The 27,659-nt window shown below is 53.1% G+C and overlaps 1 protein-coding gene across 2 annotated transcripts; it reads left to right on the top strand.

Annotated features, from left to right (window-relative positions):
* LOC134008483 (ubiquitin carboxyl-terminal hydrolase 22) lies at positions 1-24,706 on the top strand. Of its 2 annotated transcripts, XM_062447881.1 has the most exons (14): positions 1-427; positions 1,429-1,461; positions 13,001-13,133; positions 14,837-14,950; positions 15,066-15,167; positions 15,975-16,141; positions 17,843-18,002; positions 18,734-18,839; positions 19,851-20,009; positions 21,273-21,399; positions 22,092-22,183; positions 22,631-22,693; positions 23,106-23,255; positions 23,624-24,706. In XM_062447881.1, the coding sequence occupies exons 1-14, from the start codon at positions 308-310 to the stop codon at positions 23,664-23,666; spliced, it is 1,569 nt and encodes a 522-aa protein (XP_062303865.1). In that variant the 5' UTR covers positions 1-307; the 3' UTR covers positions 23,667-24,706. The 2 variants fall into 2 exon arrangements, with proteins under 2 accessions (XP_062303865.1, XP_062303872.1); XM_062447888.1 differs by lacking the exon at positions 1,429-1,461.
* The last annotated feature ends 2,953 nt before the right edge of the window (positions 24,707-27,659 follow it).

The following is a 27,659-nucleotide window of genomic DNA, read 5'->3' as shown; positions in this document are numbered from 1 at the left end:
ACAGTCCAGCTACCATAAAAAAAAAAAGAAATCTACGAATCGTGTGTAAGTGCCTAAGCCACGGATAAAGGCACTTTTCAAATAGAAAGGGAACACATGTATGAATTCAGAAATTCTAGCTGATATACTGCAAGTATACAAAGGACGTATGTGTCAGATGTCCGACACCGAGTCGTATTTTGGATATTGCCGCGGCTGTCCCCATTTCCAAACGGAAACCATCTCTGGACAGCCAGCTTGCGCTAGCTTCATAATTCTTTAGGACACGTTTCATCATTTAAAAAACAAATTGAATGTTGGTTGTGTCATGAGTCCGGCCGGGTGCTCCCATGTGAACGGTTATAAGGTGGACAATTGGAAACAGAACCTACGAGTCATTTACCAGTGCTTTGTTTGGAGCGGGAGTGCTGAGACCAGGAGACGAAAGGTAAAAACAGAGGAATGCAAAAAGCAAAAATTGAATATTGCCAATGCATATTCAAAGGAATGGTTATGTGCATATGACGCCCCACACAGTTTGAAGCACTCAAATATGGGATAAATAAGTTGGCCATGAGCATCAAAGCTTGCTGAATGTGTGAGACTGCTAGTGCTAGCTTGGGATGGTCTGTGATCAAGGATCAATTAGCCAGCTAGTAGCTAGCATCCCGAAGACTGCTCTGCATCGCTGGGTAACTTGTATTTGGCAGTCGAAGAAGCTAGTAGCCCTAACAACAAGCCAGCAAACGTTTCACGCTTAGATCAGACAGCCAGCTAGTTTGCAAGTGCTAGCTTTTTCCCTCCATGGGTGAACTACCACAATGCCTCTGTTTTTAATAGCTGGCTAACTAGCTAGTTGTCTATAAGAGCTAAACAACACATGATGCAAGCTTGCTAAGCAACTACTTAGCATGTTATATTGTAGTGATAATCACTTCAGTATTTTCTCACCGGGTCTAGTATAGCTAGATAATATGCTTACAAGTTCGTTTTAAAACGGAAGTATTGTGGTTTTTAGACGGAAACCCATAGCAGCTACACTTAAAAGGTTCCCTTTGAAGGTTAGCTAGTTAGCTAGCTTTAGTTAGCCAAATCTTTTGTGCTGCCCCCCACACATTGTTCAGTGAGACAGACCGCCCCCCCCCCCCCCATCTCTCATTCACCCAAGAGTAGTAAAGCAGGGGTCGTAAGCCGCGCACATTTACACATCTAGCTAGCTATTTAGTTCCACCATCTGCTGTCTTTCTACATGACAATGTCTGTATGCTAATTTCTTTGGGACAATTTTAATGCTAGGGTTTGTATAAAAAAACACGTAAATATGACCAGCCCAACATCATATCATACCAACTTGTCATGTTCATAGTTTATCATATTGTGCATTTCCACTTGCAATCCCAGCACATCTTACATGTGTCATACATTTTTATTTCGTTGTTGATGAAATAGGTGCTTCAGAATGATGCGGGATGGACAGCATTGGTGAGTTGAAAAACCCCTTTTCCTCCTTGCACTGACACAAGCAGAGGTCAGAAATGACCGGCATCAATCGTCCAAACCCATTCATTGTGTTTCCCCAAGGACGTTTATCCCTACAGGACTTGTTGCCAGTCTGAATCAGACAGACAGCCCTGATACAACGTAGATGGGCGAGTGGGTGGTAGCCACAGTGGCGGGGCCGAAGCCTCCAGCACGACTCACTCTGGCCATGATGAGCTCGATCACAGCAGAGTTCTGCCCTCGTTAAAGCAAACGGCTCACGCAGGGCCGGGTCGATGGATGACCCTTTGTTTGCACTGCGCCGTGGTCCCCCAAGCCTGGCTGTTAACACGACGCCCCGCTCACTGTTCTGTAGGCCGTCACGATTAACTTAGCTTTTTTTCGCCCCCTCGTTCTCAGAGTTCTCCTCTGAAAGTAATTAAGCCGGAGCTTCCTCTCCTGCCGCGTGCTGTGCAGGGGAGCGGCGCTCCCGGAGGTACGGTCTAGACTGGGCCAACGGCAGCGCAGCTACAGCAGCCCGACTGGAGCCTTGTCAGGAAACGAGAGCAAACGCAGCTCCGTGGATGGAAGCTGCTGGTCCGCGCCGCACCAGATCTGCTCTGCCTCACTGAGCCATTTGTTGGGCCCATCTTAACCCCGGTCAGAAACCCCAGTGGTAAAGACTGGACCACAGTCAGGGGTGCATTAGCCTTCCTATGTCTATCCATAGGCTGGGCTTAATACAGTCGGCTGCAGCCGGACCAGATTAGTGGGTTCTGACTGTGTGTAGGCCTTGACTGCGGAAGCTCTCCAGCCCTTTAACTCTCTGACCGTGACGCTGTAAGCATTTGGCACTTGTTTCTCGAGTTTGGCTTGATGAATCAGGGACACAGCCCTCTTTCAGTCCTAGATTATTGTGCGGATAGTTAGAGGAATTCGATTCATTGTCCCAAGTCCCCTCTATCCTGTGGTCCGAGTTGAAAGCCTCACTGTCACTGTGCTCGGCCCCTAAACCAAACACTGCCGTCTTGTTTATCGTCAGGATTCGTGGAAGCCGTTGTTGCGTCTGTTATGCAAACAGGACCAAACAACCAAGGTAGGCTAGTCTGTCAGTTACAGACAAGGGTTTGGAGGTCACCTGTGCCGTAAGGGCAAATGCTCTCCAAGTATGTGGTACCCCCAAATCTCTTAAAAGGTTAGTAGCATACACAAACTAAGGGTCAATGCTGAGCATGTTTGCATTAAGGATGGGACTAAGAACAAGCTGTAGTATTTTGTGTAGTTTTTAAAACGTTTACCCACATTTTAACAGAGGGATCCATGGCGTTATTACAGATTCATATGTCATGGCCATATACTGGATTTTTCATGACTCATGGCTTATCTGTTTATCTTGACAACAGTAACCAAACAAGGGTAGGAAACATATTCTGATCTGGGACTAGCTGGTGCTTGAGGATATCTTCCACAGGGCAGCCTCTCCTTCCAAGACACCACTGCCCTTGGAATATTCCGTAAATACAATTGCTGATGAAAATGAGGGTTCTGTTAGGACTGAGTTCCATAACCAGTTCCACTTCCACTCTCTGTCTATGTCTCTCTGCCTTCCCATCTCCCATAGTCTCTGACACGCTCCACGAGCACTAAGCCCTGAGGCTTAGAACCCCCCGAGCTAGCTAGCTAGCTAGCTGGCTTCCTCCCCCTAACAGGACCGCTGCATTCCCTCTCCACACACAGCCTCCCGGACACACCCTGCCTCTCGGCGCCAGCCCCTGGCAGGTGTAGATGTTTATCACCTCCGTGCTGGCAGGCTCTGTTGCTCTGGCGGGGGGCGGGGGGGGGGGGCGGAGCAGTGTCTAGGACACCTTCTTGTTAAACAGCTGTCCCGACACCTGTGCCATGCTGCTTGGGGCTCCAGGGGGACACTCCATATGGGGCGGGGTGGGCCGGTCACTGATGCCGACTGGGAGAGAGAGCGGTGGTCGGAGGAAGGCATGGATGGAGGGAGGGGTGGATAGATGGAGGGAGGGGTGGATAGATGGAGGGAGGGGTGGATAGATGGAGGGAGGGGTGGATAGATGGAGGGAGGGGTGGATAGATGGAGGCAGTGGGGGAGGGAGGGGCCGAGGGGAGGAAGGCGGGAGAGAGAGACGGCAGGTGACACCAGGAGAAATGATTTTCTCCTTCTGTCTCCACTCAGGTGGGCGGCTTGGCTGGTAAAGATGAGTGTTGGTGCATCCCTCCTCCCCTGCAATCGATTCACTTTCTCACCTAGCGGCAGCAACACTCTTGTGTATTCACGCACGCACGCACACACAGCACAGGCACATCTCACCAGATCATTGCAAACATCACTTATGATTTGGAACTCCTTCATTGAGCGAGGGATCGCGCTGGCTCTTCGGTTGTAGCGCGGCCATACCTCCCCCTCCGACCCCTCGTGGCTGTGGCTGGAGAGGGGAAGGGTGGGGTTTGATTGTGACACAGAGACCTTGTTGAATCCATACGGCCAAGCATAGCTCGGTTTGCTCGACTGGGTTCCCACTTGTCTGTGCGAGTCTCTCTCTGTCCTTCCCGACAGGTCTCGCCCCTCCCCCTCCGTTCTTATCAGCTGTCGCTGCGAGCTGTCGCCCTCGCTGCCTCCGTCTAAAATCAATTCTCCGTCGATGCAGGGGAGCACCGGCCGACATCTGTCCCGCTCTCCCAAGTGTCCTGAGCCGGGCGAACCAACATCGGAATTAACGGCCGATTTGGTGTGAGCGTGTAGTCATGGCAACGCAGCGTTGCGAGCGAGGTCACAGGCGTGCAGCAGCACAGCACGGCAACTTTGCGCCATTTTCCCGTGTCAGGGTTTGTCAACTCCGGTACTTTTTCTCCATGGGTCACGATGGAAACTCCTGGTCCGCGTAGCACCCCTGCCCCACTCCCTGTATTGGAACTAGCAGGAAACCATATCCTGGCAACCCAGCCTGGGTTTCTCAAATCCCAAACCGTTATCCTACCAAGTAAACTATGAACGGTATTGTTCTGAAGGGTTGTCGTCCCTCCCCCCTCCCCGGTCCTGAGTTCAGTCCATTGTTGTCCTCTCTAGGACATCACGGAGCCTGTCCTGTACTTTGTTTACACCCCGGGACCATCTCAGCAGTGGCACACAAACAGCCTGGTGTCCTGACGCTGAGCAAGGCATTAAAGATCCAGGGGAAAACAACAAGACGGCACCTCCACCCTAAGGAGCTCTTAATGACCCACTAACAGGAGGCCTATGTGATCCTGACGCTCCCCTAATCATTCTCTCTCTCTCTCTCTCTCTCTCCGTCTCCTGCTTTCTCCATCCGTCTCTCCCCGCCTCTAATCTTTCTCCTCTCTGCCTCATCTCTGCCTCTTCGAGTGGTGTGTGTGTGTGCGTGTATGTACGTGTGATCAGCATGACACCCAGCCGCTGGTTTCCATGGAGCTGAGGGAGAGACGGTCCGGGTTAGGGTTAGGAGAAACTCTACAGTGACGGTCCTCCCGGACGTCGCTTCACGACTTCCTGTTTTTTCGAGGTGCGAGGGAGGAAGTACAGCCCGTCAGCCCCCCCCCCCCCCATGCTTTCTTTAGGTTCCCATTTTCATGCGGCTGTGCGGCGCCAGCGCTCGCTGTCCGCGTGTTGCAGCGGGCCCGCGTTCTTTGGGAAGCCACCAGCGCTTTCACGACTCGATTCCGCTTTCGCGAGATTTAAACGCGGAGACGGCGGCGAGCCTCCTCGGCTTCAGGTGTGTGTGTGTGCGTGTGCGTGTGCGTGTGCGGTAGCGCTGGAAACGGTTCCTGGTGAGGCCACGCTGAAAAGCAGCCCGGGTGCGGCGCGGAACGGATCGAGCCTCGCGTTAAAGGAGGCCTCCGCCTTCCCCAGGTTCCGAGGGTACCCGCCTATTTTATAATTCATAGTTTATGAATGGGTAAGGAGGCGCGTGTGAATATTCATGACGGTCACGGTTATTGATGTGGCGCGCTTTCCCCCCCGTTCGTGCGCACACGGGGCCCATCTGGAGCACATGAGGCCTGGTGCCTGTTTGAGTCCTCCAAGGAACGCGTGCTTGCTCCTTGACTTGATGCTACAGGATTGTGAACTGCAGGGTGGAAGACCATTATGGTTTCCCCTGATCGGATCATGTTGCGGTGGGGGATGGACGGATGGAGGAACGGGGTAAACGGAGAAAGGAAGGAAGGAAAGGAATGAAGGGAGATGAATGGAGGGAAGGAAGGGGGCTTGCGTGGCTGTACGAGGCCCCGCTAATCTCCAGGAGGTGTTTGCGGTTGGCAAGGGGGGGGGCTGGCTGTGTCGTGGGAGACGGGGATCAGCGGGACGTGGCTGGTGATGAACGCAAGCAGGAGATGACAGCGTCTTCACAGCCTCGGCAGCTTTGAAGACGTCTCGGATGCTTTGATTTCCGTAGCTCCGCGATTAAAAATGACATCAAGTCTGACTGATTTTTTACCCGCCAAAGCCGTCCGATAAATAATCTAATGAACGATCAGAGGAACAGTGGTACTGTACTATACACCACACCCAAGCCAGCACTTTTCTCTCTAAATGGGGGGGAAACGAGCCGACGAGTTTCTTTCTGGAAGGACACTGGCTTTTCACCTCCTTCCGTCCAACGTATTACCGTCCTCCCACCTCCACCCCTCCATCACATTTGTTTATCCGCCACAGGGAACTCATCTGCATTTGTTTGAAGCATGGTGATTCATCGTGAGGTCATGGTCCATGTTCAGTAAGCTATCTGCATCACTTTCACCCGGCACACACCCCTCCCCCACCCCATCTTGTAGCATCCACAGCGGTCCGCAAAGAAAATCCCTCTTGCGAGAATCTGCTGTGCGTCTTCCTTCCTCTCTCTGTGTCTCTCTCTGTGTCTCTCTCTCTCTTCCCTCCCCCTCGCTTTCTTTCTTCCGTCTGTCCCCTCACCCCGTGTCCACCTCCTGTTCCATATCGCCAGTCCCCCACCTTGTCTTCCTACGCTCTCATCCGTGTGTCTCACCTCCTGCCCCCCCTCCTGTGTCTCATCCTTGGCTACACAGGGCCTAGCTGCAGACAGCAGACAGTGGTGGGTGGTATGTGTGATATGACAGACTTTGGTGTCTGGGCCCAGTCCAGCCCCCCCTCCCAGCCGGACTCAGACCCAGACCTGCCTAGTCTGTCTGCATGCCTGTCTGTGTCTGCATGTCAGCATGGTCGCGGCAGGCTGCTCCAGCCTAAACAAAGGCTTCTGTCCCTCGCCATATCCCGCCCCCTCCAACTTAGTTCCAGCCTGTCCGACCTCCCAGACCACGCCCGTCTATCCTCGAATGCCTCCAGGATCGCCTGATCTCACAGCACTCGGGGGTTAACGCGGCCGACGCTCCATCCCCTTCTCTTGGTGTCAGCCATCTTGCTCATCCCCGTCCAGGTGCTTGTCAGGTCAGTGGTGCCGGACAGGAGGGAGATGTATGGAGGACACGGTTCTGGCCACAGCCCAGGGCTTTGTCCGTCAGAAGCCATGCTTTGGGGATCTTCAGTTCCGGAGAGGACGGGGGTGGCAGGCTGGAGCGGCTCTGGGCGACGGGATGTTGACGGGGAACGCACGGCGGGAGGCTGGAGGGAGGGATGACAAAAGGGTTGGGGGAAGGAATGGGAGGGAGGGGGGGGTGAAGGAGAAGGGCAGGAGGGGTCGAAAGGAGGAGTGGTTGGGGGGGGGGGGGGGGAGGTTGAGGGGTGGGGAAACGAAGGCAAAAAGGGATGGAAGGATGGTGTGATGGGTGGTGGTGGTGGTGGTGGGCGGGCGGTGGCTGCGGCCTGGTTAATTGGACGATGTTAAACATGGCACCCTCAGCAGAGGAGGAATCATGAAACATGCATGGTTCAGGTTCAGAGGGTTAAGCGGCTTAAGCTCCTTTTTAAACTTGCTGTGTGTGTGCGTGCGTGCGTGCGTGCGTGTGTGTGCGTGCGTGCGTGCGCGTGTGTGATTTATGTACGTATGAGCACATCTCAGGCCTGCTCATTGTGACTGTATGAAACATGTTTTTTGTGGGGGGGTTTGTCCAGTTAAAGATTACGAGTGTGTGTATGCATGCGCTCATGTACATTTGTCTGTGTGACTGGAGAATTTAGATTATGTGTGTGTGTGTCATCCCCCCAATGTTCACACTTTACTGGATGAGCTCACTTCCCTCCCTCCCTCTCAGCCAGGGACTGAACCATGCATCAGTCCACAAGACCACAGGAAGTCATCTTTACCGCAAAGCATGCTGGGAACAGACGGATGACTGGCGTAGGCGCCGACCGAGGCCCCTTTTTTTCAGATGTGCTTCAAATGAATCCCTTCCATCCGTACCTTCTGCCTCCTTTCATTCCTTCCTTCCCCCTTTTCGATCTCGGATCGGGGGGGACGAGCGTGGCGGGAGGAGCCTAGCTCTCTTTTCTCATTCGATTGCGTCTCCGTCCTCTTCCAGGCTGACCATCTGGCTAATGACCTGTCAATCACTCACCAGAGTCGTGAGTGAGGGCGGGATGGAGGGAGGGCTGAGTGAGTGAGGGCGGGATGGAGGGAGGGCTGAGTGAGGGCGGGATGGATGGATGGATGGAGGGAGGGAGGGAGGGCCCAAGTAGAGGCCATCCATCAGCTCCAGTGTGGACACTCCATTACTGCCCATTGTCCTGGCTGTCCCCTAGCCCACGGTGAGAAGAGGCAGAGGCCGGCCTCCCCCTCTGTGAGTCAGCGGAGGGCCGCAATTAATGAGGCCCGGCGAGGCCAGGCTTCATTAGAGCCCCATGGGGCTGTCGTCCTGGTGCTGTTGCCTCCCAAGGTGATTTAAAGTGTTAATAGTCCCTCTGTGGGGGAGAGGGCTATGGAAACGCTCTATAGATTTTCGGCCCGATAATACCTTCCTGTTTTGGAGCTCTGCGGCCCCTGATTGGTGCCCTGGGCATTCTGCCGAGGGGGTTGTTTGTGTTCTCATTGGTTAGGTGATGATGCTCTCAGGAGACCATTCGCTCACTTACCAGGCGGCTGCTGGTGTGTGTGTGTGTGGGTGGACACAGAGGACGGATTTGTTTGAGGGCATCTGGTATCTTTTGAATCTTGACAGATGACTGGTACAACCTTTGTTCAGCTGGGGTGTTTTTGTCTGTACACACAAAACGCGCACACGCTGATGCTGCTGCTGCCGCCAGTGCTTTCCTCCCTCCTCATCGTGGGTCGTCCTTGTTGTTGTTTATCGTTGTGTGTTTGTGTCCTCCCCACGCACACAGCGGGCTGCTGTTCCATACGCCCACAGTTCAATTGGATAAATGTAGGTTTGGGAGCGGCTCCACTTCCTGACTCGGTGCGAGCTGGCTGTTCAAACAGCCCCAGCCTCAGCGCCCTCCTCGCAGGGTGGACGAGCACACGGCCACGCTCACGCTGCCTGGATGGGACCTGCTTTCAGATCAGAGCCTGCAGGTTTTGGCTGCCTGGGCGTCAATGTAGCCTAATTAGCTTTAGCGGTGTTGTAGCTGCCGTCGCAGCTTCACCTCTCTTAACTTTGCCTTTGTGATATATTTGGGGCACGGAGATCTCCTGTAATGCGAGGAATGTTCTGCTTTGGGTTGCTCACACACACGCGCGCACACACCCTCCTAGCCTACCTTTTCAACAACCAGGTTGCATCGTACACATGCACCACACACACGCTCTTCGCCTCGTCGCGAGTCAGGGAGGGAATCGGCCGCCTTTTGATCTTCCCCGAATCAAAAGATGCAACTTGTGCCCGATGCTGCTCACTGGGAGAGCCCACGGCATCCATCTGCTCATCCATCCAGCCATCCATCCGCCCAATCATCCATCCCGTCCCCTGTCCCCGGGTGTCTGGCGGGTGGAAGATCCGAGCGGTTGTCTGCCGCCGGGTGCGAGGGCCGCGGCGCCCTGGATGTGTGACAGTATGAGGCCATGTTGAACATCCTCTCCCGCTCTTTCATCTCCTGGCTCGTGCTCCTACAGCACAAGCCAGGGCTCGCCGTGCGCCCTGCGCGCGCGTGCCGTCGGAGAGCCCGGGAGTCTGCGGGGGACAGAGGGCTTTGCAGAGGGGCGAGAGGGGGGGGGGGTCTGTGCCCTTGGGGGGGGTCAGTCAGCACACTGCTGGAACATCTACATCGCCATCAACAACGCACTGCAGCAGCTTCCGGTCTGCCTCCTCCCCGCCTCCTCTTTTCCTCTGCCTCTTCCTTTGCCCCCTCTTATCTACCTTTTGCTCCTGCCCCCTCTCTGCCTCTTCCCCTCTGCCTATCTCTCCTCTCTGCCTCTTCATCTCGGCCTCTTTCTCCTCTCTGCCTCTTCCCCCTCTCTGCCTCTTTCTCCTCTCTGCCTCTTTCTCCTCTCTGCCTCGTCCTCCTCTCTGCCTCTTCCCCTCTGCCTATCTCTCCTCTCTGCCTCCTCCTATCCTCTGCTCCGCCTCATGCCTTCGGGCCCGGCCTCACTGCAGTTCCATGTCGAGCAGCAGGAAGAGGCAGGAGAGGAGCGTGTCGGAGAGCGTGCCTCGTGTGGCTGCCTGTCCAAACAGAGGGTCGACTTTTAATGGCGCCTGTGTGTCGGCCTGAGACTCTGTGGCTTATTGCATGTGAAGGGATGCGATGACTCACTGCTCTAATGTAGCAAAGGTCTTCTGGTTTATTAGCTAGACCTCCCTGGCTGTGTGTGTGTGTTCGCGCAGCTTGAGCGCGCTCTGTTAAATCAGGACTGTGTCCACATCGTTATCACTCAGCCTGTTCACCGTCTCAGCCCAAGACGGCGCAGTTGTGCATATATGAATGTTTTGGCAGAAACGATGAAGAGGAAAGTGAGGAGATTCCCACACCGTCCCTCTCTCTCTCCCTCTCTTCTTTTTCTCTGCTGCTAGCTTGCTAGCTTGCTACCTGTACAACACTTGTTCCAGTCATTAGAGCCAGCTCCTGATCAATAGGTGATCTAATAAGACATTAAAAGCCCAGAGGGAGAGACAGAGGGAGAGAGGGAGAGGAGAGGAGAGGAGGAAGACTGCTGACACTGAGGAATAGAGAGCCTGGGAAATGGGTAGAGGAGGAGGGGGAGATGGATTTTCCACCCGGGGACGAGGGGTGGGGTGGAGGGTGGGATGGGTGCAGCATTGGCAGGCCCGCTTGTTTTTGACTGGAGCCCTGGTGCAATGCAGGAGGACAGAGACCAGCAGCGCGCACACACACACACACACACACCCAGAGGAGAGGACAAGCGGCCCCAAGGCTCTCAGGCTCACTTCCTTCCACAATTGTGTGTGTGTGTGTCAACACGTGTCTCGATCCCCACCGTTTTCTCTCCCAGTCACTCTTGCTCGCTCTCAGATCCCATTCATCGTGCTACAAGCCCCGCCCACACAGGCCAGACTGAATGAAAACAGAGCTTAGTGTGTGCAGCGCTGAATGTCCCCTGCTCTGCACCGTCATCACAATCCTCCCGGCCTCGTAAGGCCTAGCCAAAACACCGGCCCATGTCTGTCTGCGCGTGGGTCTCTGTATGTGGGGCCTGGGTAACAGTGTGTATGCCTTCCCTAAAGTGTGTGTGTGTGTGTGTGTGTGTGGGGCCTGTATGGAAATGTGTGTGTGTGTGTGTGATGCATAGGCGTGTGTTATTAATTGACATGGACTGTGTGTGTGTTGGTCTGGCGTTTTTGCTGTTCTGCGACCATGCAGGCGTTGATTCTCCGAGCGAGCACTTTGTATTGTGCGAAGCGGTGCGCTTGAATGCTGTCCCCTCACCTCCCAACTGCCACAGTCTGCGTTCAGCACGGTGCAGTCGCAGCAGAGGGCTCTGGAGAGGAGAGAGATTCATGTCGCTGCTCCTTCCTCCCGGCACTCCCCCTACTGGTCGCCACTTGAACCACAGATTCTAATATCCAACCCTAAATACCCTGTGTACCCCATCGTTTTTTTTGTAGTTTTACTGCTGCAAATACCACGTCATCACATCAATCCCGGGTCGTTGGGCCCGGTGTGGTCGATCACCTGACCAAGCTCTCCCTGCCCGTCGGTGCGTTGCGGGGAAATGTGCGGCCCCTCTACAACAAGGCCTTCTGTTGGGATTCACTGTGAAGGTTTCCTCGTGTTCCCACAGACCAGACGGCGTGTGGCGCGCGCACACACACACACACGATGTACTAGTACAGTCATAGTGTCACCCTCTCAGTTTCACTTCTTTCTACGTGTGTGTGTGTGTGTGTGTGTGTGTGTGTGTGTGTGTGTGTGTGTGTGTGTGTGTGTGTGTGTGAGAATGGTGTCAGGTTTTCCCATTGTGTCCCAGCCTGTCCACCAGCCTGCCTGGTGTTCTTTGGCTGTCCCTGCTGGGCAGGAGGTGGGTGGGCACACAGCAGGTAACCTCGGGTGTGTGTAGACAGGGTTTTTTGGGGGACCCGAAATCATCCTAAATGGATGATTGTTGTGGTGCAACTGTTTTCTCTTTCCGTTCGGCTGTGTGTCTCTCTGCTTCCTCCCTCCCTCTCTGCCCAGTGGCTGAGTCTTGATGACAAGCCTGCACCCTGATAGGCTTTGATTAGACCAATTCACCAAAAACTCCCCCTCTCTCTTTTTTCTCTCCCCCCCCCCCCCCCCCTTTGTCAAGTCTCCCCTTGACTTGACTGTCTGCTCCCTCTCCCTTTCTCTCTGCTCACCGGCTATAGACGGTCTCATATTTTGTCCTCCTAGACCACAACGGCCCTCCCATCTTTCTTTGTTTCTTCTGTATCTTCTCATCTCCTTTCTCCTTTGCTCTCTCTCTCTCTCTCATGCTCTCTCTGTCTGTCTCTCTCTCATGCTCTCTCTGACTGGATCTGTCAAAAGGAGGCTGTATGGAAAAGCTATGGCCTGTGCTTTCTGCTCCCCCCCTACACACACACACACACACACACACACACACACCTACTCTACGCTTCCCAGGCCCTGGGACATGCAGAGCTCATTTTAGCAGCTTTGGTAAAGACGTGAGGCATTCTAAATGGTTGTGCAAATCCCTCGGTCACCTCTGAGCGTTGCATTCGAGCAAATTACACCCTCCCTCTCTCTCTCTCCGGGCCGCTGTCAGTATGTGTCAGACAGACTCTCACACCCCAGTGGGCCTGCCATGCATGAAATCCAATCATGGACATGGTGTGTGTGTGTGTGTGTGTGTGTGTGGACAGAGAGTGCGTGCGTGTGTTAAAGCGGACTAGTGCTTTATGTCCAACCACACGGGGGCTGGTAAAGCCTCTCTGTCTGTGTTTTCTTGTCTCTCCATCTGAATATTAAGCCCCCCCCCCCACACAACGGGTCATCAATATGGATTCCCTTTTTCACGGACTCTGTCCTTTTACCTCCCTCCCTCCCTCTCTCTCTCTACCTCTCTCTACCTCTGTCCCTGTCTCTACCTCTCCCCCCTCTCTCTCTCTCCCCCCTCTCTCTCTCTATCTCTCTACCTCTACTTCTCCCCCCTCTCTCTCCCCCCTCTCTCTCTCTATCTCTCTACCTCTACTTCTCCCCTCTCTCTCTCGCCCCCTGCAGGCCAAGTCGTGTATCTGTCACATGTGCGGCGCCCACCTGAACCGGCTCCACTCCTGCCTCTACTGCGTCTTCTTTGGCTGCTTCACCAAGAAGCACATCCACGAGCACGCCAAGAACAAACGCCACAACCTAGGTACGACGCGCACGCACACACACAATTGCACGTGTGCACACACACACGCATACCTAAATACCTCACACACACAGCATACCCGTCAGCAGACCGTTCTAGGATGCTACAGCGTTTTTTAATAATAAACGGTGTCCGGCATACAGAACGAAGGTCGGGTTGAGCCGGTCACAGTGTCCCCTCACCTGACGTCGCCCCAGAACACACGAGAGGAAGAGATAGAGACAGATGGAGAGAGAGACAGATGGAGAGAGAGACAGATGGAGAGAGACAGATGGAGAGAGAGAGAGAGAGAGAGAGAGGGAGACAGACAGAGAGAGAGAGAGACGCCGGGCTGTCCAGCTCAGCTTCCGGGCACTTTTGCAGGGAGGGCTGAGCGTGTGAGATGTCATGGTTTTTAAGCTGTGTCCCGTCTCCCGTCCAGACGCTTGTAATCCCGCTCAGCTCGAGAGGACGGGCCTCCCGGGCTGATGGTCACACCCCTGTGTGAGCGGAGGGAGAAAGAGAGGCGTGGTGTTGTCTTAGGAGAACGCTGAGCCGGGGGGAGGGGGGGGGGGGGGGGGGGTGGGGGGGGGGAGGGGAGGGCGGGCGTGGGAGTTGAGCTAAGCGTCTTGCAGGGGTGTGATGGGGTTTGAGGGCCATGCCGCATGGGTTGGGGCAAGACACAAACACACACACACATACTCATACTCTCACTCTGATACACACACATACACACATCCGTACAACTGTCCAAGGCCTCCTGTGGGTTGTAGTGTTTAGGCCTAGGTTAGGGCTTCCTCCATCCCTTCCTCTCTTCTCCCTCCCTCCCCCCTTCCCTGCCTTGACTTCCACGCTCTTTTCTCTCTATCTCGCGCTCTCTCTGTCTCTCTCGCGCTCTCTCCTCTCTGATCTCACTCTTCCTCTCCTCATCCCCTCTCTGCCTATTCATCCATCTGTCCACTTTACCTCATCGCTCTTTCTCTCTCTCTCAGTCCATTTACCATTTCCCTGTCTCTATTCATCCTAGATTTGTGTTTTCCCCTTCCATTCCTACCAGCCCTGCTCCCAACAACAGACACTTTCACAATGTGGCTTAAATATTCTCACATTATATGTGTTGGTTACACTCATTGTCACGTGACTCATTCACGCAATAGAACACACACACACACACACACACGCCATTCGTATGTTGCTCGTTGATGTACTCTGTTTGCAGTGGTACCACCTCCCTCATCTTTCCTGTCTTGGTTCTGGTATTAAAACGTTCAAGGTCCTGCCGGGCTAAAAATAGGTTGTCACGGCAACAGAACTCAGGTATTGTTGCCAAGGAGTTTGAGAACATGGAGGGGTCTTGGCTGGTTGAGAACGCTTCAGCGGTGGTTGGGGACATGGGACGACGCAATCACACACACACACACACACAGAAACACTAAACGCACACACCCAGACACCCCTTACCTCAATCGGCCCACTCCTATCTGTGGCGATTGTTCAGTGTGAAGCAATGAGTTGGAGAGACAAAAGTCCAGATCAATAAGAGTGAGTGGATGAATCAGGAGAGGGAGAGAGTGTTTTGTCTTCAGGCCTGGCCACATCATCCAGGATGAGACCAGGCCACATAGAATCCCAACCTATTGTTCCGCCAAAGAAAATACAAATCCATATCTAATTACTGTGAATCTCTGACTTGTTCTCTCTCTCTCTCTCTCTCCCCCTTTCAGCAATAGACTTATTATACGGGGGGATATATTGTTTTGTGTGTCAAGACTACATATACGACAAAGACATGGAACAGATTGCCAAAGAAGAACAGAGAAAAGCCTGGAAACTGCAAGGTGCGGAAACGTGCTTGTGTCCCAATGAACTTTCCTATGTACCTCCCTATGAAAGGTTTAATGTAAACAAGCTGCCTCGATGATGATGATGGGGTGTGTGTGTGTGTGTGTCAAGGTATAGGTGAGAGGTACACTACGTGGGAGCCTACAAAGAGAGAACTGGAGCTGCTACGACACAATCCAAAGCGGAGGAAAATCACTACAAACTGCACCATAGGTGGGCCTCCGCCCCTGGCCGCTTCAGCGTGCGCGTGTGTGTGTGTGTGTGTGCGCTGCGCGCGCGCGCGTGTGCTCGGTCTACAGGCGCCGCCCGCGGGGTGTCTGTATAGTCCAGGGTTACTCATGCGTCGAAGTGGGTCAGCAAAGGTCAACTGGAGTGATGGACATGACGAGGCAGCCCACCAGCCGCACGCTGGGAGGCTACACAGCACGGCACGCTCTCTCTCTCCCTCCCTCTTTTCTCTTGTTTCTTTCGTTCTTTCTTGCCTCCATCTCTCCCTCCCCCCCCCCCCCCCCCCCCCCCCCCCCCCCCCAGTTGTAACAGACTGGTTGGGAGTACTAGCAGCTGCTTGGGGCCCGGGGGCGGTGGAGAGTGGACCAGGGCCAGTCTGGAGCGTTTAAGCCCTGGCTGATCCTGCTCTCTCTCTCTCCTCCAAGCAGACCCAACCGGGCCCACCTGGACCCAGACCAGAACCACACAGACTGTAGCCCTCCCCCCTCCCCTCCTCTCAGCTTAAGCTATGCACAACATTCTCCAACCCCTTCTCCCCCCACCCCCATCCACCCACACACACACACACAGGTGGTAGGCCTTGCCCGTGTGTGTGTGTGTGTGTGTGTGTGTGTGTGTGGAGGCAGAGCCTGAGGCGTGGGAGGAGCCTGCTGAGTCATCAGGGCTCTGCAGGTCTGTGAACAGCCGACGGAACAGACTGGGTCGAACCCCTCGCCCTCCGTCTCCCCTTCGGTGTGTCTCACGCTCTCTCTTACCTCCCCCCCCCCCCACGCCCCCCGCTCACCCACCCAGGTTTACGAGGGCTGATCAACCTGGGCAACACGTGCTTCATGAACTGCATCGTCCAGGCCCTCACACACACCCCCCTGCTGCGGGACTTCTTCCTGTCCGACAGACACAAGTGCGAGATGCAATCCAACTCCTGTCTGGTGTGCGAGATGTCCCAACTCTTTCAGGAGGTAAGACGGGGGGACGGGGGGGGGGCTGGCCGCTGGTGTGCGCGCTACGAGCATGTGGACTAACATGGTGTGTGAGGGGGGGGGGGGGGGGGGGGGTAAGGGGGTCTTCCTGGCTCATGGTCATGGATCGAGAACAGCCGCTCAGTCGTTTCGCCCCCTCGTCCTGCACAGAGCGTGTTCCCCCAGTGTCCAGCACTACGGTACTACAGGCCGAGTCACCGTCTTCCGGGGGAGGGAGAGAGAGAAATGTAGCGCCCTGGCTGAAAGGAGCGAACCCCAGGGGGAGAGCGCTCTGTGGAGCCTTCACACAACTGTTTGGCTGTCTCACTCGTCACCTCTCAAATGTATTTCAGATTCGTCGGCGTGCGCGGCGGTGGTGTGGGAGTGAAATGCGTGCGTTCAAGAGGCCCGTCTTCGCTCTGTTCCTTCCTGTTGCGTGTAATAGCCTTGGCGCCCCCAGGATATTACAAGAACTCTCAACGTACCGTTTTTTTTTTTTTTTTTTTTTTTTTTCTCCCCACCCCCCCCCCTTGCTCCTCAGTGTGCTCAACCATTCCGCTGCAACGCTGGGCGGAAGCTACCATTCACCTCTGAACCGGAGGGGTGGCACTCTTAGTGTTGACTGTAGACTGAGACATGGGGGGAAGGGGGTTGCTAGAACCTTCACAGGAAGAATACACGGTAGTTCAGCGTGCGGGATGGACCACTACTGTATCCTTTCCCAGTCCTAGTCACGTCTCTCCTGCCTGTGGCTCATCCTCTCGCTTTCCCCTGCATCTCTCTCCCTCTCCCCCTCTCTCTCCCTCCATCTCCTCCTTATTTCATCCTCTCGCTTTTCCCTGCATCTCTCTCTCTCTGCCTCCATCTCCTCCTCTCTTCACCTCCCACACTCTCCTTTCATCCGCTCTCTCCACCTCTCCATTCCTCCGCTCTTCACCCCCGTCTGTCTCCATCTCCTCTCTCTTTCCTCCCTCTCTCCATCACTCTCTCTAACATCTCCCACCTCTCTCGTCCCATCCCACCCCCCCCCCCCATCTCCCCTCCGTCTCTTACAGCCTTTCGAGCCACACTGTCAGGCCGCTTCAAATGGTACAGAAGCACCAAAGAGCCTGTAAGATACAAGATAGAGGTTTTATGCTGCGTTTCGTTGAGTCTCAATCCCCCCGTCTTCAAAGGGAGAGGATAAGAGAGAGGGGGGAGCAGGGTGTGTGTGTGTGTGTGTGTGTGTGTGTGTGTGTGTGTGTGTGTGTGTGTGTGTGTGTGTGTGTGTGTGTGTGTGTGTGTGTGTGTGTGTGTGTGTGTGTGTGTGTGTGTGTGTGTGTGTGTGTGTGTGTGTGTGTGTGTGTGTGTGTGTGTGTGTGTGTGTGTGTGTGTGTGTGTGTGTGTGTGTGTGTGAGACGTGTTTTTGCACGTGAGAGGGGGGGCAGGGTTCCTCCGGCATGTGCAGAGAGGTTGGTGTTCACGGTTTCTGCTCCTCTCCTTCCTCCCCGGTGCTATTCCTGGCCGTCACCTGGACCCTGTCTCGCCACCAGTCCCCTTAGCAACCCCATCCTCCCCCACACCCCGTCTCACTGTTTGTCTCTTTCAGTGCCGGTCTCTGTGACCTCATAACAGCCCCACCCTCGAGCCGCCCGTCTGCCCGTCCTCTTCAGTTGTATTCGCCCCGCCTCTAACCGTCCCGTCCGTCTGTGTGCTCCGCAGTTCTACTCGGGCCACCGCTCGCCCCACATTCCCTTCCGCCTGCTGCACCTGGTGTGGACCCACGCGCGCCACCTGGCGGGCTACGAGCAGCAGGACGCCCACGAGTTCCTCATCGCGGCGCTGGACGTGCTGCACCGACACTGCAAGGGGGACACCACCCGTAAGCATGGCCCGGGTTCCTCCCCCAAACCCCCCCCCCCTCCCTCAGCACTAGCTGCTTACACGGACCGATCTCAGAGAAGGGAGGGGTTTTTTTTGGGGGGGGGGGGGGGGGGGTTGGTATTCCTCCGTGAGGAAGTATCCATGAAGACAAACGGCCCGGGAAGGACATCGGTGAAGTTGCGACCCAGTGTGTCCCTGGAGCCCCGCTGACTTTGTTTTTGACTTTTTTTTAGACCCATTTAGAAGGCCAGAGGGTATTGAGAAGTGTCAAGACACTGAGTGAGAGGGGGACGAGAGCGGAATGACAGAGGGGAAGGAGAGGTGTGTGTGTGCAGACAGAGAGAGAGAGTGAGAGAGAGAGGCAGAGAGGGGGATGAAGAAAAAGGGATCCACTTTAGATCAGGAGATGCTTCTCGCGTCTACCCACAATGCACTCTGTCCGCCTCAGTGGAAACACACTGAAGGAGACTAATACAGTCCAGCGCTGGACTTTGGGGCTATGTAGAGAATTATAATGTGCTCGCTGCAGCGCAGTGACAAAGCTGACTCATAGAGGGACCCGCCAGTAAGGAGGCCTCTGATTGGCTGGAGCGTCCCGGTGAGGTTATACGTATTAGACAAGCTCTACTGCAACACGGACTGAGAAAGTGAGGGAGAGAGGTCTTCAGGGGTGATGAAGAGAAGCTCTGTTTAATCTCTGTGTGTGTGTGTGTTTTCTTTGCTTTCTAGGAGACGACAATGGGAAGAAGGCCAACAATCCAAACCACTGTAACTGCATTATCGACCAAATCTTCACCGGGGGGCTGCAATCAGACGTCACCTGTCAAGTCTGCCAGTAAGAGCGTGTGTGTGTGTGTGTGTGTGTGTGTGGGGAGAAGGTGAAGGTTGCATGTGTCAAGACCACTAAAAATCCCACATTTGACATTTGCTGTCCATGGGGCCTGACAGAGCACCACCCCTGAGTGGCGTCCTAGCCGCCAACGCGCCCCTTTCTAGCCGCTAACCCAGCCCACCCCTTCCCCCAGTCATCGTGCCCTCCACCCACACACACACAGCCCTCTCCCCCTCGGAGAGCGTGCGAGCTAGCCCAGCCACGGCGGGGGGCGTCGTCCCCCCCAGTCCACCGCTCCCTGCGAGGGTCCCTGTGGAGCTGGAGGGAGGGAGGTGGCTGTCTAGACTGTTGTGCTGCCGCACTCCAGAGCTGTCCTGTCACATTAGCCCAGCGAAACTGCAGCGCAGCGCACAGGCCCAGCCTAGCACTCTTATCAGGCTAGCACGCTAACACACTAGCAGGCTAGCACGCTAGCAGGCTAGCGCGCTAGCAGGCTAACACAGTAGGAGGCTTGCTCTAACCATATAGCTCTAGGGCTAGCTTAAGCCTGCTATACTAGGATTATAAAACAACATATACACACACTTTTATTTATTTTTTTTGTCATGGAAAGGCGCATTGGAGTGAAAGACCCGGCTCATTAAAGCCTAGCTGTGTGTCACGTTGGTCCAGGTTACAAGTCTGTCTTCCTTGTTGATTCATGCGGTCTGAGGTAGAGCTCTGCAGGCGGAGCCGCCCTCCTCCCCCGCCCCGGCCTCCAGCCTCATCTGCCCCCTGCTGGGCACAGTTCACACTGCAGCACAATGACTCATCTCATCAACACTGTGGGAATGCATAGGAGTGTGTGTGTGTGTGTGTGTCCTGAAAGCAAAGTCATGCGCGCAGGCCTTACGCATGTTTCTCTGATGGAACAGTTGATTGAATTGGACATGGGGAAGGGAACAGTGCGCACACGCGCACACACACGCCACCCTGCACTCGTGTTAACGGGTTTCCTCTCTTGTCTGTTTGCAGCGGCGTTTCCACGACGATAGACCCGTTCTGGGACATCAGTCTGGACCTGCCGGGCTCCTCCACGCCCTTCTGGCCGCTCAGCCCCGGGGGGGACGGGAGCTCCGTCAACGGGGAGAGCCACCTCCTGGGAGCCACCACCCTCACAGACTGTCTGCGCAGGTACCACACACACACAGACACACACACACACACACACACAGGTTCGCTCTCTTTCTCTCTCTCTTTCGCTCACACAAACACGAAATCACGCACTCCTTTTCTTTCTCTTTTACAAACACACCATCTCTCATAGAAACACGCACACACTCTCGAGGAGAAACGCTCTCACACGCTCTCCCTTCCCCACACGCAGACACTCACACCTCTACTCTTCCACTCGGCTACAATGGCGCTGGTCCCTCCGGGGGAGGGTGCAGTCTGTTGTTAGTGTTACTCTTTGTCTCTCTTTTACCCTCTCTCTTTCTATACTAGTGCAACTTTGGCACCTCTTTCCCCTTCCCCAGCCCTCTCTCCTCCTCCTGTGTCCACACAGGTGTGTTTATCCCTCCATCTCCCCATGTCTGTCTCCACACTCAGACTGCCGGGGCTGGCCTGTCTCCTCCTCACTCTTCCTTATCTTTCTCCTCCCCTTATTCTTCATTCCCCGCTTTCCCCCCTCTCTCTCTCTTTCCCCCCTCTCTCTCTCTTTCCCCCCTCTCTCTCTCTTTCCCCGCTCTCTCTCTGTCCCCCCTCTCTCTCTTTCCCCCCCTCTCTCTCTTTCCCTGCTCTCTCTCTCTTTCCCCCCTCTCTCTCTCTTCCCCCCCCCTCTCTCTCTCTCTCTCTCTTTCCTCATATCTATTTGTGCTGCAGCCCTACTCACACCCTGGTTGCTGCAGCACTTCTCTTAAAGGCGCAGGGTTGAGTCGGTCCTGTTGCCGTGGTGATGCGTGTGTGTTTGGGCAGGGCTGTGGTTCAGACCGCACCGACCATCACACACCAGCAGCCTTTGTTCTCCCCTCCCACAGGAGCTCCCACCTCGGGCCATATGTGCCCATAGACAGGACAAAAAAAAGATTAGTCCTGTCTATGTAAAAAAAAAAGATTTAAACAAACATCCGTTAGTGCCATATATATATATATGTGTATATATATATATATACATACACATCCACATCCGTTAGTGCCATATATATATATATATATATATATATATATATATATATATATATATATATATATATATATATATATATATATATATATATATATATATATATACAGGTTTTTGGAACCTGAACACGTAAAAAATTATTTCATGATTTGCCTTCTATTTAACCTTCCTGTTTCTCTCTTGTCATCCCTCTCCCTCCCTCTCTCGTCCTCCCTCTGTCCCTCTCTCGTCCTCCCTCTCCCTCTCTCGTCCTCCCTCTCCGCTCGCCGCAGGTTCACCCGGCCGGAGCACCTAGGAAGCAGTGCCAAAATCAAGTGCGGCGGTTGCCATAGTTACCAGGAATCCACCAAACAGCTGACGATGAAGAAGCTCCCCATCGTGGCGTGTTTCCACCTCAAAGTGAGCGCCCTCGCATTCTCCTCATCTAGGTTTTGCCGCCCGCGGCGACAAGCCCGCCCGAGCCGGGCCGTGCGATTTGGGTGTTTCCGGTGGCGAGTGACGGTGTTGTGTCGTTAGCGGTGACAGGTGCACCTGCTAGACGCTCACCTAGGAAGCAGGCTGGTTTAAACAGAACTCGGGGGAAGGAGACGCTTGGGTTCAGCTGAAGATGGGAGTTTGAATGGAAATAGCCTCCGGTATCAAATTTTGTGTGTGACACAATGAAAGGGAATTCCCTAAGCTCTTGCGGCAGAGAGACGCTCGCTCTCACACACACGCACACACACTCACAAAAACGCACACACCCTCCCTCCCTAGAGAGACCGGGATAAGGTTTGAATGACGGCATGTTTTAGTAATGCTCTACCTAAGCTATTAATGCTATTCATAGAAATGCTGGGACGGTAGGTTCTTAGATGTCTCCACGCCCGGCCGTATCCACGGGTTACAGTCTAAACGTCTGCCTGAACACAAGGAGTCAAGTCACACCTGTCTCTCTGCTGTAAATCCCCTCTCACAGAGAAACAGCATGGGAACCGAAGGCACTAAATGTTCCTCTCCTCCCTCCCCCCCCCCCCTCCTCCGTCTCTCACCCCTTTCTTCTCTTGCCCTCCTCCTCTTCCCCATCCTCCCCCTCTCCTGCTGGACGATAGCGGTTTGAACACTCTGCTAAGCTGCGGAGGAAGATCACCACCTACGTGTCTTTCCCTCTGGAGCTGGACATGACCCCCTTCATGGCCTCCAGGTGGGTACCCTGCCTCTCCTGCTGGTCCCCATGCCTGCCTGTCTGGCCTGTCTGCTTGTCTGTCTGTGTGCCCATCTAGGATGTGCGTCTGTCTGTCCTGTCTGTGCCTATCTAGGATGTGTGTCTGTCTGTCCTTTCTGTGCCTATCTAGGATGTGTGTCTGTCTGTTCTGTCTGTGCCTATCTAGGATGCGTGTCTGTCTGTGCGTGTGTGTGTGCAGGGACAGGGCTATAGGTCCGCCTCAGTGCCGCATCCATTAGATATGGAATGACCCATCATCACTCCCCCTCGTAAAGGGCCGGCGCCAGGGCCCTCGCTTCTCTCCGCAACACTCTGCCTCTACCTAGTGGACGCGCGGAGAGTTGCGGCCCCTGCGGCGTCGCTGCTCCGTGACAGAGATGGCCGAGGCTCCGGCCCTAACCCGACGTGTCTCTGTGTTCCCCACAGTAAAGAGAGCAGGATGAACGGCCAGTATCAGCAAACAGTAGACGTGTTGAACAACGACAATAAGTAAGTACCCCTTTCCTCCACCACCGGTTGAATACACCGAAATAGTTTCAATTAGTGGATTGGAATTAGGTATGGCTTTTTGAATTCCTTCATATTTCTTTTGCACCTTTTCACTTCGGAGAGAAATGGGAGGAAGGGGGGGGGGGAGGGAGAGAATGAATAGACGAATGATTATGTAATTGGCGGCTGTTTGGCAGAGGCGGCCACTAATGCCATTCGTCATCGTTTAGAAACTGCTGAAATGAAATGGCTGTCGGGCCCATTAGAAGCTGCTTAGTGCTTCTCCTCTGTGGCCCTCACTGTAGCCGGAGTTTACCAGGTCATTCATCAGCCCTCCACAAGCTGTCTTTTAACTGTGTGTGTGTGTGTGTGTGTGTGTGTGTGTGTTTGCGTGCCGGCGCATGGTTTTCAGGTATTCCTTGTTCGCGGTGGTGAACCACCAGGGCACCCTAGAGAGCGGTCATTACACCAGCTTCATCCGCCAGCACAAGGACCAGTGGTTCAAGTGTGACGACGCCATCATCACCAAGGCCAGCATCAAGGACGTGCTGGACAGTGAAGGGTGAGGAGGAAGGCACTTTTGATTCATTCATTCATACAAGTAATCAGTCAGACGCGCGCATTCCTTGATGCGCGCGTGCATACGTCGGGATCTCCCTCGTGTCAAACGGTTCACTAACGAGTCCTCGGGGAGTGACGCACCTAACCCGAGCAGCGTCTCACGCTGCCTCTGATTGGCCGGCGCAGGTAAATGATATGCCGGAGCAGGGGAACCCATAGGCCGAGCGAGTACTTGAGTACTTGCACTGACTAAACAATCTCTGTCCTGAATGAACCCACCAAAAGCGGCAGTTCTGTGGAGATGAAACGGAGCAACTCTGGGACCCAGACTCTGTGTTAAAAGCCGTCTTCCCCTTTGTGTCTCTGCAGGTATCTCCTATTCTATCACAAACAGTTCCTGGAATACGAGTAGCCTAAGCAGATCCCGATAGAGGAGAGCCTTCTAACTGGAGAGGTGAGGGTGAGGGGGGGGGGGGGAGACGGAGGACGAAAGACGAAGACACAAACCTACCTGAAACTCTGCACACCTGTCTGCTGCCCTGCATGGACCAGGGAGGACAACCAGACTGATGAAATCATGCAAACGTTCAAACACAGCACTGAGCTACCGGGCATCTACTTGACAAAGCTGTAAAAGAGGATTGGAGGAAGAGGAGGGAAGCGGGGGAGGGGGGCGGGGCCAAGGAGCCTCCCTCCCCATCTCCCCTCCTCCTCCCTGCTGCGGAGCCTAAGAGTGAGTGATTGACAGTTCAGTGGCGTGGGCACATGAGGACTGTAACTACAGTATTGTATTGAGATTAGCTTTTCTTTTTTTACCTGTATTTTCTCTCCCCCCCCCCCCCCATGGTGCTCTGGTATCAACTGACCAAGCATTTACCAAGTCACAATGGAGGAAGGACTGTTTGTTGTCATATGCATATGGAACTGAATGCAAAAAAAAAAAAAAAAAATGAAATGAAAAAAATATATACAAAACGTAAAAAGTATGGTATTATAAACTTTGCAAGGAGTTTCTTTTTTTTTAAGATATGGTTATGATTCTTATCATTTGTGAACTTAGTTAGGAATACTGTATGAATCTAGTATATATCTATATTTTTCAAAAGAGGATAATCGGCACGTAGGCAGAGCGGAGAGAGACACCATCCATGCTGCTGGCCGAGGAAGCGCTACCATGGAAACTAAGTGGACTCGGATTGGACCTGAGCGTGCACACGTTCCACCATTTTCTGGTGCCGTTTCATTTTGGTTGAGGGCAGGGAATATCTATTTTTTTAGCAATTCATTGAATTCTTGTTTGTGTTTTTTTTGTTTTTGTTATTTTTTTGCAGTGCAGTCATGTCCTTGCTGTCATGGTACTGAACGTTTTTGGCCGTATTATTCTTTATTATTGTGGAAATGTCGGTATAATAATGATGATGGTAATGGTGGTAATTAAATTGGCTCACTCTGGATGGTTGTAGAAAAAAGAAAGAAAGAAATCTCCACGTTAAAGTTGAACTGTGGGTGTTGTGGGGGCATTACGGACATGCTGTCGACTGCAGTGCTGTTCATTCCCGGTCACTCACCGCCTCCCCCCTCTGCTCTCACACCGCCGCCAGCCGCACAGCCAACACCTCCGACTCCCTGTTGCAATGAGGTGGGCCTCCAGAGGGCCTCCCTAGTCTTAAAGCTGTCTGTGCTCCGCCTGCAGAGCTGTGGGCTCTCACACTCTGGGGTTTCTTCTGTCCACCGTGATCAACGTACTGTAGTGATAGCCGTGTGGGGGAGGGAGGGAGGGGCTTGGGGGGGTGTGATTGGACGAGGGAGAGATATTGCACGTACGAGGGGGGGCTCTGTCAACTGCGTCCCGGGTTTGAATCCGTCAGTGTTCCGCTAACCATGGCAACGCGTGGCGTCCCCTCGGGGCAGCAGCAGGGGTGCGGTGAGGTCGCCTCTCCAGCGCTCCGTTCAATCAGTATACCGTCTCCTGAAAATACGACAGAATATATCATATTTACAAACACCAGGGTTATGTCTGAATATCACATGTTGTCTATGTAAAGAAAGTGAAATAAATAACAAACAAATGTGGGGGAAAAAAAGAAAAATAAACATTAAAAAAAAGAATAAAAAGCGACAGCAATGGTCACTCATGTTTAGATGATGGCCGGGAACCATCAGGGGAAGCGTTATGGATCCCACCTGGTGGTGGTCCGCGGCTTGTCAAGGTGAGGTCAACCCAGATTATACAGCTCGTCTGCTGCAGAAACAACTATTTTTGGAACTCTGAGCCGGAGGGGGTGAGGGAGGGGAAGGGGAGAGGAGGAGGAGGGGGGGGGGGTGACTTAGGAGCTGCTAAATCCCACACTTTTCGAATGGAGATACCGAGGCTTTTGCTGCATCGTGGCACCGACAGAGACGCCGCCCGAGGACATTCAGGGACTCAGCTGAAACCTTAAAGGACGGGGAGACCTTCATTGTCCGTTTCAGTGAATAAACTCGGAACAAAAAACTGGAACGTTTCTCTCTGTGTGGGTCTTTTCTGCGCCTGCTGCTTGGGCGTCCTCTGTCTCACAGGACAACTGTTATATAAGGGCAACAAAGACCGCGGAGGCTGTGGAGCTCATGCCAAGGCCGTTCAGCTATGTTCCTGGACAGCTGCCTTTGCTGTTGGGTTTTAATTTCTAGTTCCAACCCATTGTAATCATTTCAGTTTGTCAGTAAGTAGTTATGTTACAACTGGGCTTGGAGTGAAAACCTGCAGGAGGATAGATCTGAGGGAGGAGGGTTGGAAAGCCTAGTATCGTATGATTTGCAAATGTGTATGTCGTTGTACCAACTATCAAGAGGTACCTATATTAATTTTATATTACATCTACACATGCACAGTTTTCATTTTGAGTATTCAAAGTGTTAAGTTAGGTGAATTTGAGTCACGTCAGAAACTGGAGCACTTCTGCTTCCGAGGCAAGAAGCCCATGAACGAGTAGATATTGTAAATGGTATATATTTACCACAAGGGGGCACTCACCGACTCTTGGAAAAACAGTCAGTGGTTTATATTCTACACTGCACCCTCCATTGCATTCCCCGGATCAGAAGAGGACAAACAAACAAGGATGACGCAGTGTATTTAAGGAGCAAACCAAATTTTATCAGAACAGTTCATTTTACAAAAGCAACACATAGAGCAAAATACGCACACAAACAGAAATAATAAAATATATATATATATATATTTTTTTTTTGTTATTGGCTGGGGAACAATTGGGGGAAAAGAAAGGATACAGTAGTCTTATGAGCAGAATGGCCTAGACAGAATGGTAGCTATAGCCTTCTACTACAACGCTTGAAGCCCATTGATGTAGCTTCATACCTGCATTCATGTCAACAATGTTGCGGCTGTATTTGAATGTGCTGCGATGCCTGCTGCTATTAAGGAGGCTGTTTGGCTGAGAATGGGGAGACTTTACACAGAGCTATAATGTTTAAACACCTAAGTTGACTGTCGTTATGCTTTTTGAGACTGGTCCCATTTCATCCTCAAAGTCAAAGTGTAGATGAAAATGAGGTGTATATATCTAAATATATTTCTTGTTTTCTACTGTCGGCTATGTTATTATTTCTCCAAAATGTTTTCATCCATTAACTGTTACCTTAGAGTTATGCTCTCATTATCTTTGTAATGAATATTTGGAGGGGTCAGTTCGAGGATAATTATGTGCTAATTAGAGTCTTGGGGCAAAATTCTAGGTAACCGGCTGTTACCCAAGGTCATACAAAAATATGTTTATAATTGTTTTTTAAGCTAACTAAACGCTTATGTTGCCTAAACAGAGACCAGAGTATAATGCCCCAGCATTGCACGTACACTGCAGAAGGCCCCATGCAGCAACGTCACATAAATAGTACATGAGTACCATGAATATGTACAAGCAGGAACGTTTTTTTTTTTTCTTCTTTCTTTTTTGGAAAAAGTCAGTATGTGTAATCAGAGTGATGAGTCACGATTGGGCCGCTCTCTCACACTATTGGCCCTAAGGGGGGTGAGGCTTGTTCACGGGGGACACGCAAGCACACACACACAAGGCGCACGTCTGGAGGGCCAGCACAGGTTCGAAGGCACATCAGATCCATGACTGTCCCTGGGTAACAGCCCACCCACAAACACAAGTGCGAGCCTTTGACTCTTAACTGTACAGAGAATCCTGCCCACCACTACAGCAGGCCAGGGGGCCAGGCTCTCCTGGAGAGATCCAGGGAGAGTCATAAGAGTCCTGATGGACTGAATGGAGCCACGATGGGGATTTGAAGGAACACTGAACCCCACATAGGGGTATGTGTTCTAGTCCTTCTCAAATGCACATCTCTCTGGCTGCAGGGACGCCCCACATCTAGGGGGGCGCTGCTCTGCATGCCTGCA

Source organism: Osmerus eperlanus, chromosome 2, assembly GCF_963692335.1.
Source record: "Osmerus eperlanus chromosome 2, fOsmEpe2.1, whole genome shotgun sequence".
Lineage (NCBI taxonomy): Eukaryota > Metazoa > Chordata > Actinopteri > Osmeriformes > Osmeridae > Osmerus > Osmerus eperlanus.
The sequence above is the reverse complement of the archived record's forward strand: the minus strand, read 5'-3'. Positions and strand labels throughout refer to the sequence as shown.

Bases quoted from the DNA above. Each gene is read 5' to 3' on its own strand.
- LOC134008483 (XM_062447881.1), top strand. From the start codon at position 308: ATGAGTCCGGCCGGGTGCTCCCATGTGAACGGTTATAAGGTGGACAAT. The intron at 21,400-22,091 runs GTGAGCGCCCTC...GCTGGACGATAG, and splicing joins TGGCGTGTTTCCACCTCAAA to CGGTTTGAACACTCTGCTAA. The intron at 22,694-23,105 runs GTAAGTACCCCT...CATGGTTTTCAG, and splicing joins GTGTTGAACAACGACAATAA to GTATTCCTTGTTCGCGGTGG.